The sequence below is a fragment of the Salminus brasiliensis genome, chromosome 5 (genome assembly GCF_030463535.1).
Source record: "Salminus brasiliensis chromosome 5, fSalBra1.hap2, whole genome shotgun sequence".
NCBI classification, from domain to species: domain Eukaryota; kingdom Metazoa; phylum Chordata; class Actinopteri; order Characiformes; family Bryconidae; genus Salminus; species Salminus brasiliensis.
In genome coordinates, this window is record NC_132882.1 from 25,588,959 (window position 1) to 25,604,589 (window position 15,631).

Consider the following 15,631-nt stretch of genomic DNA (forward strand, 5'->3'; position numbering starts at 1 on the left):
TTTCTGTCTTGGGATGTGTTCACTGTTTTGTACACTATTATAACTTTTGTCTTACATATGTAATTTGTTTAATTTGTTTTGACAGCTGCCTTTTATTTATCCTACACCTGTGAAGCTGTGCAGCGTTAGCATCTTATTAGTATAATAAGAGTTATCTCTCATGGTTTGACATGCCTTCCTGTCAAATTCCTTACCTGCTAGTAGAAAAACTCCCTGTAATCAGCTTCTCAAAATGAAGGCTGCAGTTGATGTAGGAGAGAACTTGAAAGCACTCGTATTTAAAGGCTCTTTCAGGTCTCAGTCAAGCATGCACATTCAAGACAGTCTGAGCAGGCTGGACTGACACATCAGAGCTTACTGAAATGAGTATATTTATAAACATTTACATTTGATTACAGTTAACTACATTATGGCAGTTTCCACCATTTTTCACATAGCATTTTGAGTGAATGAGAGCCTCACCAATTCACCAATATTGGGTTTTGATCGTACAAAATTGCAGAATTGATAAGAATGACAAGAATTGTTGCATCTTTGGGTTTGAGACACAGCTTCAGCCTTGTCTACATAGCATTATTATGCTAGTTTATGATGCACTATTCACTGTGGTATTCTACTTATTTTTTTATTTTTATTTTTGGTTTGTCATGGGTATTCCTGTTCTCTAAATATTTGCTTGATCTTTTACCTCTTGAGTGTTTCATTCATTTCTATTCAGAGATGCCTTCCTTATCTGCTGCTGCTGTGTTAGAGAGTCTGCAACAAATTGGTTTTATATGAAATACATAAAAAAATAATTATTCCAAACTTTTGAATGATCATTCAGCAGCCATGTATTAAATGCATAGCATGATAAGTTGTGATACTGTGATACTATCTTTTAGAATACTGAAGTCTCACCCTTTTCCTCCCTCTCTGCCTTTCCTTGCCTTTCTCATGCCCTCTCTCTTTCCCCGTCCTCCTCTCTCACAGAGTATGAGTGGTTGTCCACTCGTCCTCCTTTAGTGTCCATACCTCCTTCACTCAGGCCCTGCCGAGAGAGGGAGTTCCAGTGCGGAAATGGACGTTGTGTGTCCACCGGACCACAAGGAGTCCTCTGTAATGGGATCAATGATTGTGGAGATGGTTCAGATGAACTCAACTGTGGTGGGTACATGGTGAAAAACAGGGTATTGGCAAGTCACATCACATTCTCTGTGTGAGAGTGTTTGAGAGTGTGTGAAACTAGGTATTGACTAGTCATATCACATGATCAAAATTAGTTGCTGTTTGATTATAAATGTAGACACAAACTAGCACTGAATGTATTGGAATTCTGTCCAGCTCTTAAATAATGCATATTGTCCCCAATCTAAATATAAAAAAAATTTTTTTGGTTTTCTTTGTACATTAGGTACCCGCCCATCTCCTACATTGCGCCCTAGAGGCTGCCCGGAGGGTCAGTTCTCCTGCCCTCATCCAGGAGGCTGTATTGAGTCAACAGCACGCTGTGACGGATTCCCTCAGTGTCCAGATGGAGCAGATGAGAGAGGCTGTATCCCTCACACTAATATCACTCATGTCACCCCCACCCCTGTTCCACTTAGGACCCCCAGTATGGGAGCCATTACATCAGCAAGCACACCATCTTCCACAACTACACATGTAAGACATAGCCATGCTTAATACAATATGTTTGTTTAAAAATAATATTAAAATAACTTTAAAATAGCATCAGGTCCGGTTTAGCAAAAATGGTTCTCAGTTTACATTTGGTTGTTGTTTTTTCTTTATAGGTGGGAGGCCCTGAGGATAAAGGTAACTACTAACCGCTGTTTTGTTCACATATAGCTAGTAGAGTGAGTTATTGTGTTACATTTGAAATTATATTTGTCCATACTTTCTGTGTGTGCTGTGACACATGGGCATGAGGTATGTACCTATTGTTTAAAGGAAAGCAGAAGAGAAAGCTGCTTTTAATTTAGTCTAGTCTTCTTCAACAATATTGCGATATCTCAGTGCTGTTGTGCATTTGGATTAATGGCATTTGGCAGACCTTCTTATCCAGAAGGACTTTCATCATGTTACAGTGGTGTGTAAAAGTTTCCAATAGGAGTCTTGCCCAAACGAGGGTTATGGGTAGAGACTAATTTTATTGCTTAAGCAGAAAATCAAATGCAGGTTTGCCATGGGGAGGCCAGCAGTTTTACCCTCTACCCAATGATGTATTATTTCAAATTCTCCTCTTGACTTTTAGCTACTCTGATGAAATAAAGTAATGATAAGCTCTTGGACTGTTAGACAGCATTAAATGGAATACAGTATTAAAGGCAGCATTGTGCTTTTTTGTGGATATGAACTCCATATAGAACCTTTTTAAAAAATGGTGCAAATGGGCATAGAACCCCTTTTGCTTAGATTGCATGCTCAACAAACACTCCGGTAACAGATTTATATGAATTATAGGAAGTATCATCATAGTCTATGAACATGTTTCTTATGAAAGGTTTGCTGATTTGAATGCAGTTGAGAAATTAGTACTAGTATTTAATATGTAGGGGCAGGTATGGCCTAAAGGTTAGACTGGAAGGTCGATCGGTTCAATCCTCTGAATTCGATAGGATCCTCTGAATGATCCTCTGAACACAATCCCAAACTGCTTCCTAGGGCCAAGGGCCAAGAGTGTTCACTGCATGGATAGGTTGAAGGTGAAGGTCAGATTCTTGTGATTATTGGTGGCTCTTGTTAAAATGGTACTGGTAGCACGCTATATCTGATCATGCTTTAAGTATCATCACAGCAAACAGTGTGCATTACCAAAGTCTTAATTGGCCGAAGAGTGACAGCAGAGTTACATCTCTGGTGTTACTCTGCAATTAGCAAACTGGATGCCTGCAGTCACTCTGAGGCCATCTTTGCAATGCCGCCGGATAGTTATTTTCAGTCACACAAGACCAGGCTCCTATCTCTATGAATGGGGAGAGACCTGAAATATACCTGAAACTGAAGGTCAAATTAACGTTTCAAAAATGTCTTTAAATCACTAATAAAATCTGCTCAAAAATGAATAGCAATAGCATTTGGCTCAATAACACACAGTTTTTGGCTTGTTCTGGCTACTGTACCCGTGCAGATCTTCATATCAAGGGGAAAGCAAAATGATTGAGTCTAGCTAAAGGGCAAGACCGTAAACAGACGGTCTTGCCCTTTAGCTAGACTCAATCATTTTGCTGTTGAGCATTAAGAGCATTAAGAGAACAACCAGTAACTCATCTCCCTATTTATAACATTTCTGGTGTTACTCTGCAATTAGCAAACTGGATGCCTGCTGTTGTTGGGAAAACAACATGACTTAGACTGCAGGTTTGCCACTGTGGACATTGTAAATGTGTGCACCCTTGTTTACTCCTCTTTTAGCATCAGTCAGTCATTTTGTTCTGAAAGTGGGTCTGTCTGTAAGACATGCATGTACAAACTAAAATAGTGAGACAAGACTATTGATTTGTGCCTCCATGCAGGTCTCAACCCAGTCTCAAATGTGACAGCAGTTTTCATGTGTGTCATAAAAAGCTTAGATTGTTTTTTTTGTGAAGTGAAATACAGTAACTAACTGCTCTAGAAGAAACAGGTTTGAATGCAATTGATTGTCTGTTCCAGGGATATGCTCCTCTCCACTGGGACTGGAAGACGGTCGTGTTCACTATGGTCAGCTGACCTCGTCATCATCCAAAGAGAATAACCCGGCTGATGCGGGCCGTCTCAACGTTGTGCCTAATGTGTGAGTGTCGGAGCTGATGGATGCACTTTTGTTTATGTGCTGCAATAACTGTAGCAACTGACATGTAGATTTTGTGTTACAAACTGTAGATTATTGATTGTTAAACAATATGCTAGAATGATCATTTCTGTAAATGTATCCTTCTCAGGATTTTACCACCACTTTTGAAATAAAAGGCATTCTGGCTGTTGTGGAGTACAAGCATCAAATTAGAATAATTTTGTACATATCTGCTGCTAACTTGTTGTATTTAGGCCTTTTTAGTTGCTGTATAGACTGTCACTTAGCTACAATTTCTGTGTAATGTAGTCTAGTGATGGAACCTGGCTGGAGTCCATTGCCAGGAGACCCCCACCCCTACTTCCAGGTGGATTTCCTGGAGCCCACCTGGGTTTCAGGGGTAATCACTCAGGGCAGTGAACGCATGTGGGGATACTTTACCAAGTACCGCTTGGCCTTCGCCCTGGCGGAGAACCATTTCACAGACTTCACTGAGACCGGGGTCAAAGGTTCAGCCCCGAAGGTATGAAGCAAAAAATAAAAAAAACTTTCTAGAACTTCTAGTTTTGTGTGCCTCTTAGAACTGCTCTCATGATTAGGTCAAGGGATGGACGATACTAATAATATTCTGTTTGTTGAGGCTGAGTCATTTTGATACCAAAACAGATACTTCTACTAAAGGCCTTCTGATTTAAAATAGTACAATATCTATGATCTCTACAGTGAAAAGTTTGCATTAGTCTTAACTGAACTGTCCAAAATCTGTATCATGAGACAATTTATTGTATATTTTGTAAAACTGTACATCTGAAGAAATAACCAGAGTTTGAGAAAACTACGCATAGTTTGAAGTTCCTAACTTGTACATACACTTCAATCATGTTTTCACTTATTCGAGCATTAAATACACATTCAGCTATATAAGAATTTAGTTTAAGCTATATTTTATGGGTGATAAGTGGACTCTGCTTGCTGTCAGATCTTTGAGGTGCGGATGGTGGGCAGGACTCCAGTCACTCGCTGGCTTGACAGGATGGTAAAGGCTCGCTACCTGCGTATCATACCAGTGCAGTACCGTCACACCTTCTACCTCCGAGTGGAGATTCTGGGCTGCAGAGGAGGTATACTTCTTTCCTTCATGGAAAAACTAGATACTAGGTTTTTGACTAAACACACACACACACACTTGAGTGTGTTTAAATGTGGATACTTTGAAAACATTTGACACATAAAGCACACAAACCTTCACTTCTAACACAGTTTCTCTAAACTTTTGAAGATCCTGATTATCTACCATGAAAATGCTTGCTTTCTCTTTTCAGATGAGCTGGTCACTCCCAGCAGCACCGGAGTATCCACAGCACCCCCTGGTGTTAGAGTGGTGACCGTGAGCCGCTGTAAGCCTGGTCAGTTTAACTGCCTGAACGGCGAGTGTGTACCTGTCACATCTCTCTGTAATGGCAGGCTGGAATGTACAGACCACTCAGATGAGTTGGGCTGCGGTGAGTACTGTATTCATTGTGCTGCACTGATTTCCTCCTGATTCTACTTTTTCAGTCATATAAATAAAATTTCTACCTAAGCAAAGGAAGCAGAGGAAAGTGTTCCTCTAATCTGTATTTAAATTAGGATCCTGCATGACAACAGGATAGATGGGCAAGTGGTGTGTATTTTACAAGTGACCTTAAAACATGTTGACAGCAACATTAACTGTGTTATAATAATTTTTGTGTAATAATTTAATCAACTTCATCATTAGGCACCATTCCTACTCCAGGATTACCAGGGCTGCAGAATTACACTGCATCAACAAGAAGTCCAGGCCATCAAGACTACACGCCTGGCTCTCCAGGACTGCAAACCAAGAGTTCACAAGATGGTCGTCCTGGTGTGGCCACTGTTTCCTCTGCTGTAACAGGCATACCTGCCATTGGCCCTCAGGGACCAACAGGAAAACCAGGTACACACAAAGTCTATCCCTCTGTACAGCCTTAGAACCTCTTGTACATGTTTTACAGAATGCATAGATGCAATAACTGTTAGCAGCCGTTTGTACAACCCATCATTTATTAGAATCACTGTTTTCCTAGAAATCCAATTGAATCCTATTGAGTTCATCATAGTAGTAATGTCAAAAATAATGGCCATCCATTTAGCCTACAGCACTTTAAACCACCCATTCCTGATGTACTGCTGTTACCGCTGACTGTTTGGTGCATAGTTCTGTGTAGTAGTATATGTTTGACCATGAAACTGACATCTGCATGCAGGAATCTGGGACAGGACTACACCCCACGATGGTGGTTTACCAAGGGCATTATGTGTGGAGGGCCAGTTTACCTGCAGGACAGTTGGCTGTGTGGACGCTGAGCTTGTGTGTAATGGGCGTGAGGACTGTCCCGATGGCTCAGATGAGGATCGTTGTGGTACCTTACTTACTTTAGCATAAATGCCTGTTTGTTTGCTGCAAATGCTTTTTTATAGTGCATTTAGTATATCTGTCAATCTCTCTTAGGTTTCTCCACGCTACGTCCTCTGACACCTCCGCGGCGTCCACCGGTTCCGAGTCCCTGCTCTGCCAAGCAGTTCACCTGTACCAGTGGAGAGTGTGTGCGACTGGACAGGAAATGTGACCTCCACAAAGACTGTGCTGATGGCTCGGATGAGAGAGACTGTGGTGGGTTCACTAGTATAGATCCCAGATCAGTAATTGATGAAGTGATTGATTGTGTTCGTAAGCTCTTTTACAAATGTGTGTACTTTAACTATGCAGTTAAGTGCAGTTTGTGATTGAATGTCCCTTTTCCTGCTGTTTCCTCCAGTGGACTGTGTGCTGTCTGCTTGGACAGCATGGAGTCCATGCAGTGCATCTTGTGGCCTTGGTTCTCTGTTCCGCAAGCGAGAGATCCTGAGAGATGCCCGGGCTGGAGGCTCTTGTGGTGGGGCTCAGTTTGACAGCAGGGCCTGCTTCCTACAGGCCTGCCCTGGTAAGAGTTTTGTGTTGTGTGTTGTTGAGGCTATTTGACAAACACTAGAGGTCGCTGTAGTCAAACAGAGTTATATACTGAATATATTAACTGAGTTATCTGACTTTCTGGCTATCTGACATTTACTGCAAAGGTAACATCATTCAATAATAGGATTACATATGGTCATCAATTCTTTTTCCCTTAATCAAATAAAACAGCAGAGTTGATGTTAGCTACATTATTGTTCATGAAACAGCTACACCACTACTCTCAATAAAGTGAGCAGTGTCTTTGAGAAGTGAGTTCTTTAAAAGATCAGAAGCGTCAGAACAATGAAAAAGTTTTTTTCGTTGTTATACCTTTACATCCTGCTGACCTGTGGGTTGATTTTGATTGAATGTTTTTTACTGTAAACATTAGATTCATTCTTTTCATTATTTCTATCTCTATATCCTCATCTCTCTCTGTTCCTAAGTGCATGGCCAGTGGGCAGAGTGGAGTGAGTGGTCAGAGTGTGATGCGTTGTGTGGTGGCGGTGTGATGATGAGGAGCAGATCCTGTTCGAATCCTCCAAGCAAAAACGGCGGCAAGGAGTGTGAGGGGATGACCATGCAGACTCAGAGCTGCAACATGAAGCCATGTGGACCTGACACACACTCTCAGACAGGTCTGTGTGTACCAGCTGCTGTCTGTGAGACAGTGGTGTTTGTGCAGTTTGACTGCTACAGTTATTGTGTTGCAGTGAGTCACGTTTTTACCTTATATTAGAGGTTAGGAATCTTGAGGTGACTATTCTAGTGTCTCCATTGTTGCCGTTTTTAATATATTTATATAATAATATATATAAACAATATCATATACATAAAAATCATGAAAAATGGACCAACAGAAATGCTCCAAAATCCTACACATTCCTCATTTGAAAGTTAATGACTATTTTTCTGCTGTAAAGGTATCATTTTGGATGCAGAGTTTTTGCGTGATAGTGTTTATATTTATATACTTACCATATAGGAGCACTTTGTAGTTCCACATTTACAGTCTCTGTTTCTCTACATATTTGTTTGCATCCTTTCACCCTGTTATTTAATGGTCAGGACCCCACAGGACCACCACAGTGTAGGTATTATTTGGTTAGTGGGTCATTCTCAGAACTGCAGTAACACTGACATGGTGGTGGCATGAGTGGGTCAGACACAGCAGTGCTGCTGGAGTTTTTAAACACCTCAGTGTCACTGCTGGCCTGAGAACACTTTTTTTTTTACCTCAAAGTAGCATATATTAATTTTTCATGTAAGCAGCTTTAACCAAGGGCTGTTGTGTGTTCTAGGCTGCACTAATGGCCTGGTGCTGGTGACAGATTTGGACTGTGCAGAGGGGAGAGTGGAACCATGCCCTCTGACATGCTCAGACCTTCACTCTGAGAGAAACTGCTCAGACCACTGCCTAACAGGTAATTCTGACTAGAGTCAGGTATACAACTAAGCCCTTTGACCACACAATTTGTGTTGTTGTCATCCAAAAGTATATAATGTGGAATTTTCCATTGTTAGTTTACATGTACTTTTGCCACCATCATCATCATTACCATCAACAAAAATGCCTTTTGTTTTTCCAGGTTGCCGCTGTCCCGCAGGTCTCTTTCTTCAAGATGGCCACTGTGTCAATGCCAGCAAGTGTCTTTGTTTATGGGAGGGGTCAGAACTGCAGCCAGGGGAGGAGATCATACCAGACAACTGTACTATCTGGTCAGTGAAGTGAAATACTACTGCTATCTCTTGAATTGCTGAGGCTCTGTTCTTCTTGACTACACTTATGTAGTCTTATTAGGTCCCTGTTTCATGACCTCTGTCTGTGTTTAATCCTGCAGTATGTGTCAAGATGGTCGTGTTTCCTGTGACAACTCCAGCTGTATCTCCAAATGTAATTGGTCAGCGTGGTCCTCATGGACCTCATGTGATAGCAGCTGTGGAATTGGCATACAGCAGCGATTTAGGTAAGATAATCTACTTATATTAAGCAATTACTTAATTAATATACATTGGATCCATTTTCATTATCTTCTCTCTTTTAGGTCTGCCCTGATGCCTTCTGGAGTGGAGTCTACAGAGCCATGTGTTGGAGACTCCATAGAAGCCAGACAGTGTTACTCACCCTGTAAACCAGGTCAGATTCCAGCACTTTGTGACCAACTGCACACAGCTTGTAAAACACACAGAGAACGATACTGTTTTCCTGAACATGTTTAAAAACAAAATGTGCCCTGCTCAGATTTCTAAATTGCATTAAACATCCAATATATTGCGTTGATTTCATTTTACAACTGGTCACTGGTTACAACTGGTTACAAATGTGTGTGTTTACTGCATGCATGACCAAATTACATCTATGTCCAACACAAATGGTGAACATGGTGGTTGTCTTGTCAAAGATACCAAATAGATACCAAACAGACCTGCATATGTGGTTTGTGATACTGTATGACACAAACAGTCAACAAAAAATGGCAATAGCCTGAATTCTGTTAGATTTAATTTTTTAGGTGGTAATTGGTGGCCATAGACTTTAATATTTTGTTATATTAGCCTTGTACTTTAGATGCTAATCTAAACCATCACTGTAAAATTCTAGTACCATCTAGAAGCAATTACAATGTCATTTCCTATTGTAATCCATACCTACTCTTCTAGGCCCAGAGGGAGCTCCTTGGAGTGAGTGGACGTCGTGGTCTGAATGCAGCAAGACGTGTTTCCATCATGTGGATGCAGTGGGAATGAGACGGCGCTTTAGGAGCTGTAACCACACTGACTCAGGTGCTCCCTGTGTCGGGGAGGGAGAAGAACAGGAGCCCTGCAACACATTGCACTGCCCAGGTACACAAACACACCCACAAATCAAGCCTGCTGCACCTGAAAATATGTGTTGTGGAAAGTTCTTTATATTAATTATCTCTCTCTGTGTTTGTCTCTGCAGTAAACGGTGGATGGTCTTCATGGTCTGCGTGGTCTGAGTGCTCATCAGAGTGTGATTCTGGTGCTCAGACTCGGGAGCGTTTCTGTAGTTTCCCACCCCCTCTGTACAGTGGCAGTAACTGCCAGGGTCCCCACATACAGACACGAGACTGCAACTCCCAGCCCTGCTCAGGTACAGATACAGCCTACCCATAGAAATATAATATATTTTATATTATTTAATAATATTTTTTAATTAGATTTTGATGCACAAACATGTATAATGATATCAATAAAATGGCAAGTAGGAACTCTCTTATCAAGAGGTATTTTTCCATCTACATAACTGCTGCTTATTTTATCATTCTGAGTAAACTCTAGAAACTGTAGGAGATCAGCAGTACTCAAACCAACCTGGTCGACACCCCCAAAGTCATGCCTCCATCAAAACGAGATTTTTCACCACTCTGCTGGCCTGTGCCTTCATGATTTCATGCATTGCATTATTACATATAACTTTCCTTTGGAATCTTTCATAGCAAATATGATTGACTGTGTATGTTTGTTATGTGGTCAGCAGGTGCGTGTCCCACTGGCATGAGCTACTTGACTAAGGAAGAGTGCCAGGCTCAGGGTGGGGCATGTCCACGTGTGTGTCTCGATGCCACAACAATGGTGGAATGTGCTACAGAATGCTACGATGGCTGCTACTGCTCCCCAGGCCTCTACCTGTTTAACAACACCTGTTTGCCTCTCAGCGACTGCCCCTGTTACCACCAGGGGGTGCTGTACCCACAGGGTGCCAGTGTGCCACATGACACTTGCAACAACTGGTACTATTTTCTAACCACAGTCATGTTTGCTGTTCAGAATGTACACCTGGAAATGTGACAGCTGTCAGTCATAGGCCATGAGATTCATATTTCTTTCTGTGTTAAAGTATATGCTTGCACTTAACAGCACATGTCTTAATGGAAAGATGCAGTGTGGCACAGCGCCTTGCCCTGGTGAGATGGCTTTCTCTTTCATTAACAGTTCAATAGTGTACTGTGTGTGTGCAAAAACCATTTACCTTGCCATATTTCATATTGCCACCAATCCTTACGTGCATCTCCTCATCCATCTGTTAACTCAGTGGACTGTGGCTGGAGTGAGTGGACTTCCTGGAGCTCGTGCAGCAGGACATGTGATGTGGGCATCAGGAGGCGATACCGCTCAGGGACCAGTCCGCCACCAGCTTTTGGAGGCCGGCCCTGTGAGGGCGATCGCATTGGACTGGACACATGTAGCATCTACCCTTGTAGTGGTAGGACATTATGCAACTTGCACCACTGACTTGGCCATTTACATACAGACATCTACTTATTGTTGTCATGGTTCGGTCCACACCATGGTTTGCCACACCGACGTCTGAAGAGATACATTGTTCAGGAGTGCTGGCGCCTGAGAGGACACATTGTCCGGGTCGAGAGGTTACTAGCAGGTCAAGATAGGCTGTAAATACGTCAGGTGCACTCCCAATGCAGCTGTAATCTATGCTAGGAAAAACAATAGTGTTTCATGAAAAGAGAAGAGCGATTTAACATGTGTTGCAAGGCCAACACATGATTATAGTTAGCACACACTATCACAAGGCTAAGCATGATTACAATGAATGAGTGGATTTTAAATGAGTCTATTATGAATCAACATAAAAGTATAATGTGGTTATAATATAATTTTCCATAACAATGCTAAGGCACACATGCTATAGAAACCCAAATTTCACTTCAGAAGCCAACAAACAGCAACAGATATCAGGCCAGAGTGTGTGCCACTAAACACACACACAGTGGCTTGATTGCAGTGTCAAGTTATTTTTAATAAAAAGCCTCTACTAAACTTATAGCAACTGTTAGTATAAATAATGTGCTTTTACTACAGTATTAAGCAGCAGCACATCTGATCTGATCTGATGACATCTGATCTGTGTGGCTGTCTATTTAAGATAAGATAAGTCCTTTATTAGTCCCGCAGTGGGGAAATTCACATACATTTCATACAAACCATAATCAGATCACATCAGTATCTGCCAATACTCAGCATTAAGAGGCTCAGATCAGGGGCCAAATAACCTGATCTGGCTGATGATTGTGATAACCGTACGTAAAAGTTAGCAGGTTCTATGTGTTGCCCCACGCTCAGCCCACAACTTATCCACCACCCTTGTCTGATCCACAGTAATTTCATGAAATAAAAAAAGGCCTCGTCCAACATCGCTACTGTGGCATTTGCATGCCACTCGCCGACTTTGTCCAATATCGCTTTTGAGCTGACCTCTACCACCTCATTATCATGTTAGCTGTCATTACCATGCTAATGTTACCTTACTAATGTTTCCTTGCACAGGATTTAGCATTATGCATGAATCGACATAATCCCACTGTGCTAGCAAACATCTTTTTTTTTTAGATCTTCGTGGCAGTAAAACCCTTTGCAAATGATGTGCAAATATCAAATATCATGATATAATGTAGTGAGAGCAATGTCATGGCAAGTAATTAGCTTTAGCTAGGTTAGCGTTAGCACACTGATACTACAATTGCTGCTGCTAAGCATAGTTTAGTGATCATCTATCACAGACACTACAACAACACTGACATATTTCTGAAACAACAAAGATACGTCAATGTTACCAACCTATCAAGCAGCATCCTCATCCCTTTTCATTCCTCTCAGCTCAGGTCTCTCCACTTTCACCAATGTTTATCCTGCTTTTGTTGGAGGAACTGTCTCTACTGTCCAGGGAAGGCTTTCAACTAGATTTTGGAGCCTTGACGTGAGGGCAATACAAGAGCGTTAGTGAGGTCAGGATGTTGGACGAATACCACCCCACCCTACCTCTTACCTAACTCATCCTGAAAATATTAAATGGACCAGCATCACTCCAAAGAACACAGTGGGAGGCTTTACACCCCTCAAGCCCACACCTGGCATCAGACATGGTGCCAATTTTTTCATGTGAAACCTCTCAAGAAAATCCTATTCTGTTGGCAATACATCTCTACAGAGAAGCTGTGTGTGTGCATTTGCACATCTGTGTCAGCAATGAGTGCAACTTAAAATAGCTGAATGCATTCATTAGAAGGGGTGTCCACAAACATTTGGACATATAGTGAATTAATTAATTAATTAACTTTATGTGCTTTTTCAGGGGTAAAAGGACCATGGAGTGCATGGTCTGAATGCTCAGTGTCCTGCGGTGGTGGATACAGGAGCAGAACCCGCGGTCCAATCAGAACCCATGGCACACCGCAGCAGTTCAGCGCCTGCAATCTGCAGCCCTGTGGTGAGTGCAGGGGAAACCAATGCATTGTTCAGATTTTTCTAGGCTACAGAAACTGCCCATTATCACTGCAGACGAAGATGTGGGTAAATGTGGGTAAAACAATTAAACGCTGAGCTGCTCTTGAGAATTGAAAATCAGTTCTGTACATTTCAGCCTGCGCTGCTTTTTGAACTAGACATGAGAATGGGTCAGTCAGCCAAAACATTCAGCTCATTTATGTAATCCAGTGTATAAGATACAGAAAGAACCTTTTTAAAAAAAGTTCGTTTTCTTAGTTTTCTTCTTTCTATTCTCGATTCGATTCTCCGCTTCTGTGAAGGTGGTGGAAAAGACTGTGCTGTGGGTCAGGAGTGGACAGCGTGTGTGAGAGAGGCATTCCTTTGCTCAGATTTGGGGTCGGAGACTGAAGTGAACTCCACCTGTTCCCCAGGTTGTCAGTGCCCACACGGCTCTGCTCTTCAGGTGTGTGTGTGTGTGTGTTAGCTTCTTGTATGTCGTCTGTATTAAAATTTTTAACCTCAAAAAGATTAGATTAAATCGATTAAATCTGGAAATGATGCATCATGTGCATGTGTCTTTAGATTTCAGTGGATTGTTGTATTCAGTTATTTTAATGCATATATTGTACGGAACCTGAACATGGCTTGCACCGTTCAGTTGAATCTCCACTTGCAGGTCAATTCAATTTACACCCGTACTCTGCATGGGTTTATGCTTGCACTCATACAGGCGTGTAATTGTGTTGTGTGTCTTTCAGGATGGACATTGCGTACCTCTGTCCCTGTGCCGCTGTGATATAGACGGTGAACAGTATAATCCTGGAGCTGTGGTCCCCAAAGGCTGCAACAACTGGTAAACTAATTTAGGCTCTATAAGCAAGATGACATTTACAATTACATTCGAGTAAAGTAAATAAAATGTGGCATGTACAAAGGTTATGGCACATTTACATTTTATGTTTTTTTTCTAATATCTTAAATTCAGTAAATAGTCAGAAAAGTGAAAAAAATATATATTTACTCATATCATATTTAAATAATAGGTTTCATTTATATAGTGCTTTTCTCAGACTCAAGGTCAGGTTACATTACCATCAAAAACACAAAGAAGACACACAAAATGTAGTACACCTATACTCAAAGACCTAAAGTCGCTTTGCAGCCACTCTGGCAGCTGGCATTGTAGGCCTCTAAGCCAGGATGTAGAAACATGACCCAGGGCCCAGGAAACATCCCAGCAGTAATGTTGAGTAGTAAGTAATTTAGACAAAGTCCAGCATTCAAGCCACATTTAGGGCTGTGCCTACCAATTTGTTACAATTTGTTATTGATTATTCAGACAATTATTTTTTCAATTAGTTGATTAATTTAATTACTCATTTATCACGTATTCTATAGGGTTATTTGTGTGTGTGCTCTTGATTAAATTAATAATAGAAAAAGCAAATATTTCTCTTAATATTTTAATATTTTCTTTGATCATCTCTTAAAAACACATAGTATGCACTTCAGTGCATTATTCTGTCATGAACAAACACCACTGTGTTAACGGTAACCTCTGCTTTATGTCATAGCAAAACTAAATACTAGACTTAAAACTCCAAATTGTTATGACTTGGAAGTATTTCATCACTGTGGTAATATGTAGTTGTGCATCAATGTAATGCAAGGAAAATGATTAAAATGATTTATAGGTTGTAGCAACCAAGCTGTCCTGTTGCTGTACTGTTACTGTAAGCTATTCTCTCACTCATACATATTCGTTAAAGTATACAGAAAAATACAGAAGAGCTGAATAGCAGTGTCATAAAATAGTACACCACTTATAAAAAGTGTCAGCCAGTTTGCTCCAGTGTGCACACATGCTCCCATACTTGCTCACCTGCATGCTATCATATTTAAGTTTGCTTTCTTCAGAGGATTTGTTTTTAATTGCTCTAATAACTCAAGAATATGAGTAATCTGACCATGGGTGCCCACACATTGTCATAGGGCTGTATTTACATTTAAATGATAAATTAATGTGTAAAGGACTCCCTATAAATCACTGTAAAAGACTTCTAATTTGTGTGTATTTACTGAATGTAATTTAGAGCAGTAAAGCTCTTAAAGTGTTCCTGTGTGGGCTGGAATAACTGATAAATCACCATGATTTCAATTTTGAACACAAAAAGTATGATTTTTATATTAGCCATTGTGCAGCTCTACCTCTGTGCATGGAGAATTTCTTTCGTCTTATTGTAACCACTGACTTACGATGTTGTTTTCGTTACTTACTCTGGGTATTATATGACTGCTTGGCACTGAATAAGCTGACTAACACCAAATAACCTTTGTAACATTTCCCTCAAGACTTTGAATGAAGATAATCACTTCTAATTTACTTTGCCTTACAGCACTTGTGAATCAGGGAAATTGGTGAATTGCACCCATTTGCAGTGTAATGGTAAGGCACACTTTGCTGCTATGCTCTTACAATTGACAGTTTATACTATGTCAAAAAATTTGTGGACATCTGCTCACCCAGTATTAATAAGGAGTTTGTTACTCTTACTCTTTGCTGTAGTAACAGGCTCTACTCATCTGGGAAGACTTTACACTAGAGAATTTTATTGTATTACTGATGT

At 40.9% G+C, this 15,631-nt stretch overlaps 1 protein-coding gene across 1 annotated transcript in view; it reads left to right on the forward strand.

The window, feature by feature from the left end:
- The window catches only part of sspo (SCO-spondin), a 92,950-nt gene that overhangs the window by 38,036 nt on the left and 39,283 nt on the right, over window positions 1–15,631 (forward strand). The window contains 21 exon segments of the mRNA XM_072679964.1: window positions 1,394–1,614; window positions 3,874–3,886; window positions 5,080–5,127; window positions 5,535–5,750; window positions 6,031–6,183; window positions 6,273–6,434; window positions 6,580–6,744; window positions 7,202–7,393; window positions 8,057–8,179; window positions 8,345–8,474; window positions 8,597–8,722; window positions 8,801–8,892; window positions 9,423–9,599; window positions 9,700–9,870; window positions 10,258–10,510; window positions 10,638–10,684; window positions 10,813–10,983; window positions 12,871–13,005; window positions 13,325–13,467; window positions 13,763–13,857; window positions 15,401–15,450. Of these exon segments, the coding sequence (XP_072536065.1) occupies window positions 1,394–1,614; window positions 3,874–3,886; window positions 5,080–5,127; window positions 5,535–5,750; window positions 6,031–6,183; window positions 6,273–6,434; window positions 6,580–6,744; window positions 7,202–7,393; window positions 8,057–8,179; window positions 8,345–8,474; window positions 8,597–8,722; window positions 8,801–8,892; window positions 9,423–9,599; window positions 9,700–9,870; window positions 10,258–10,510; window positions 10,638–10,684; window positions 10,813–10,983; window positions 12,871–13,005; window positions 13,325–13,467; window positions 13,763–13,857; window positions 15,401–15,450 (2,883 nt within the window).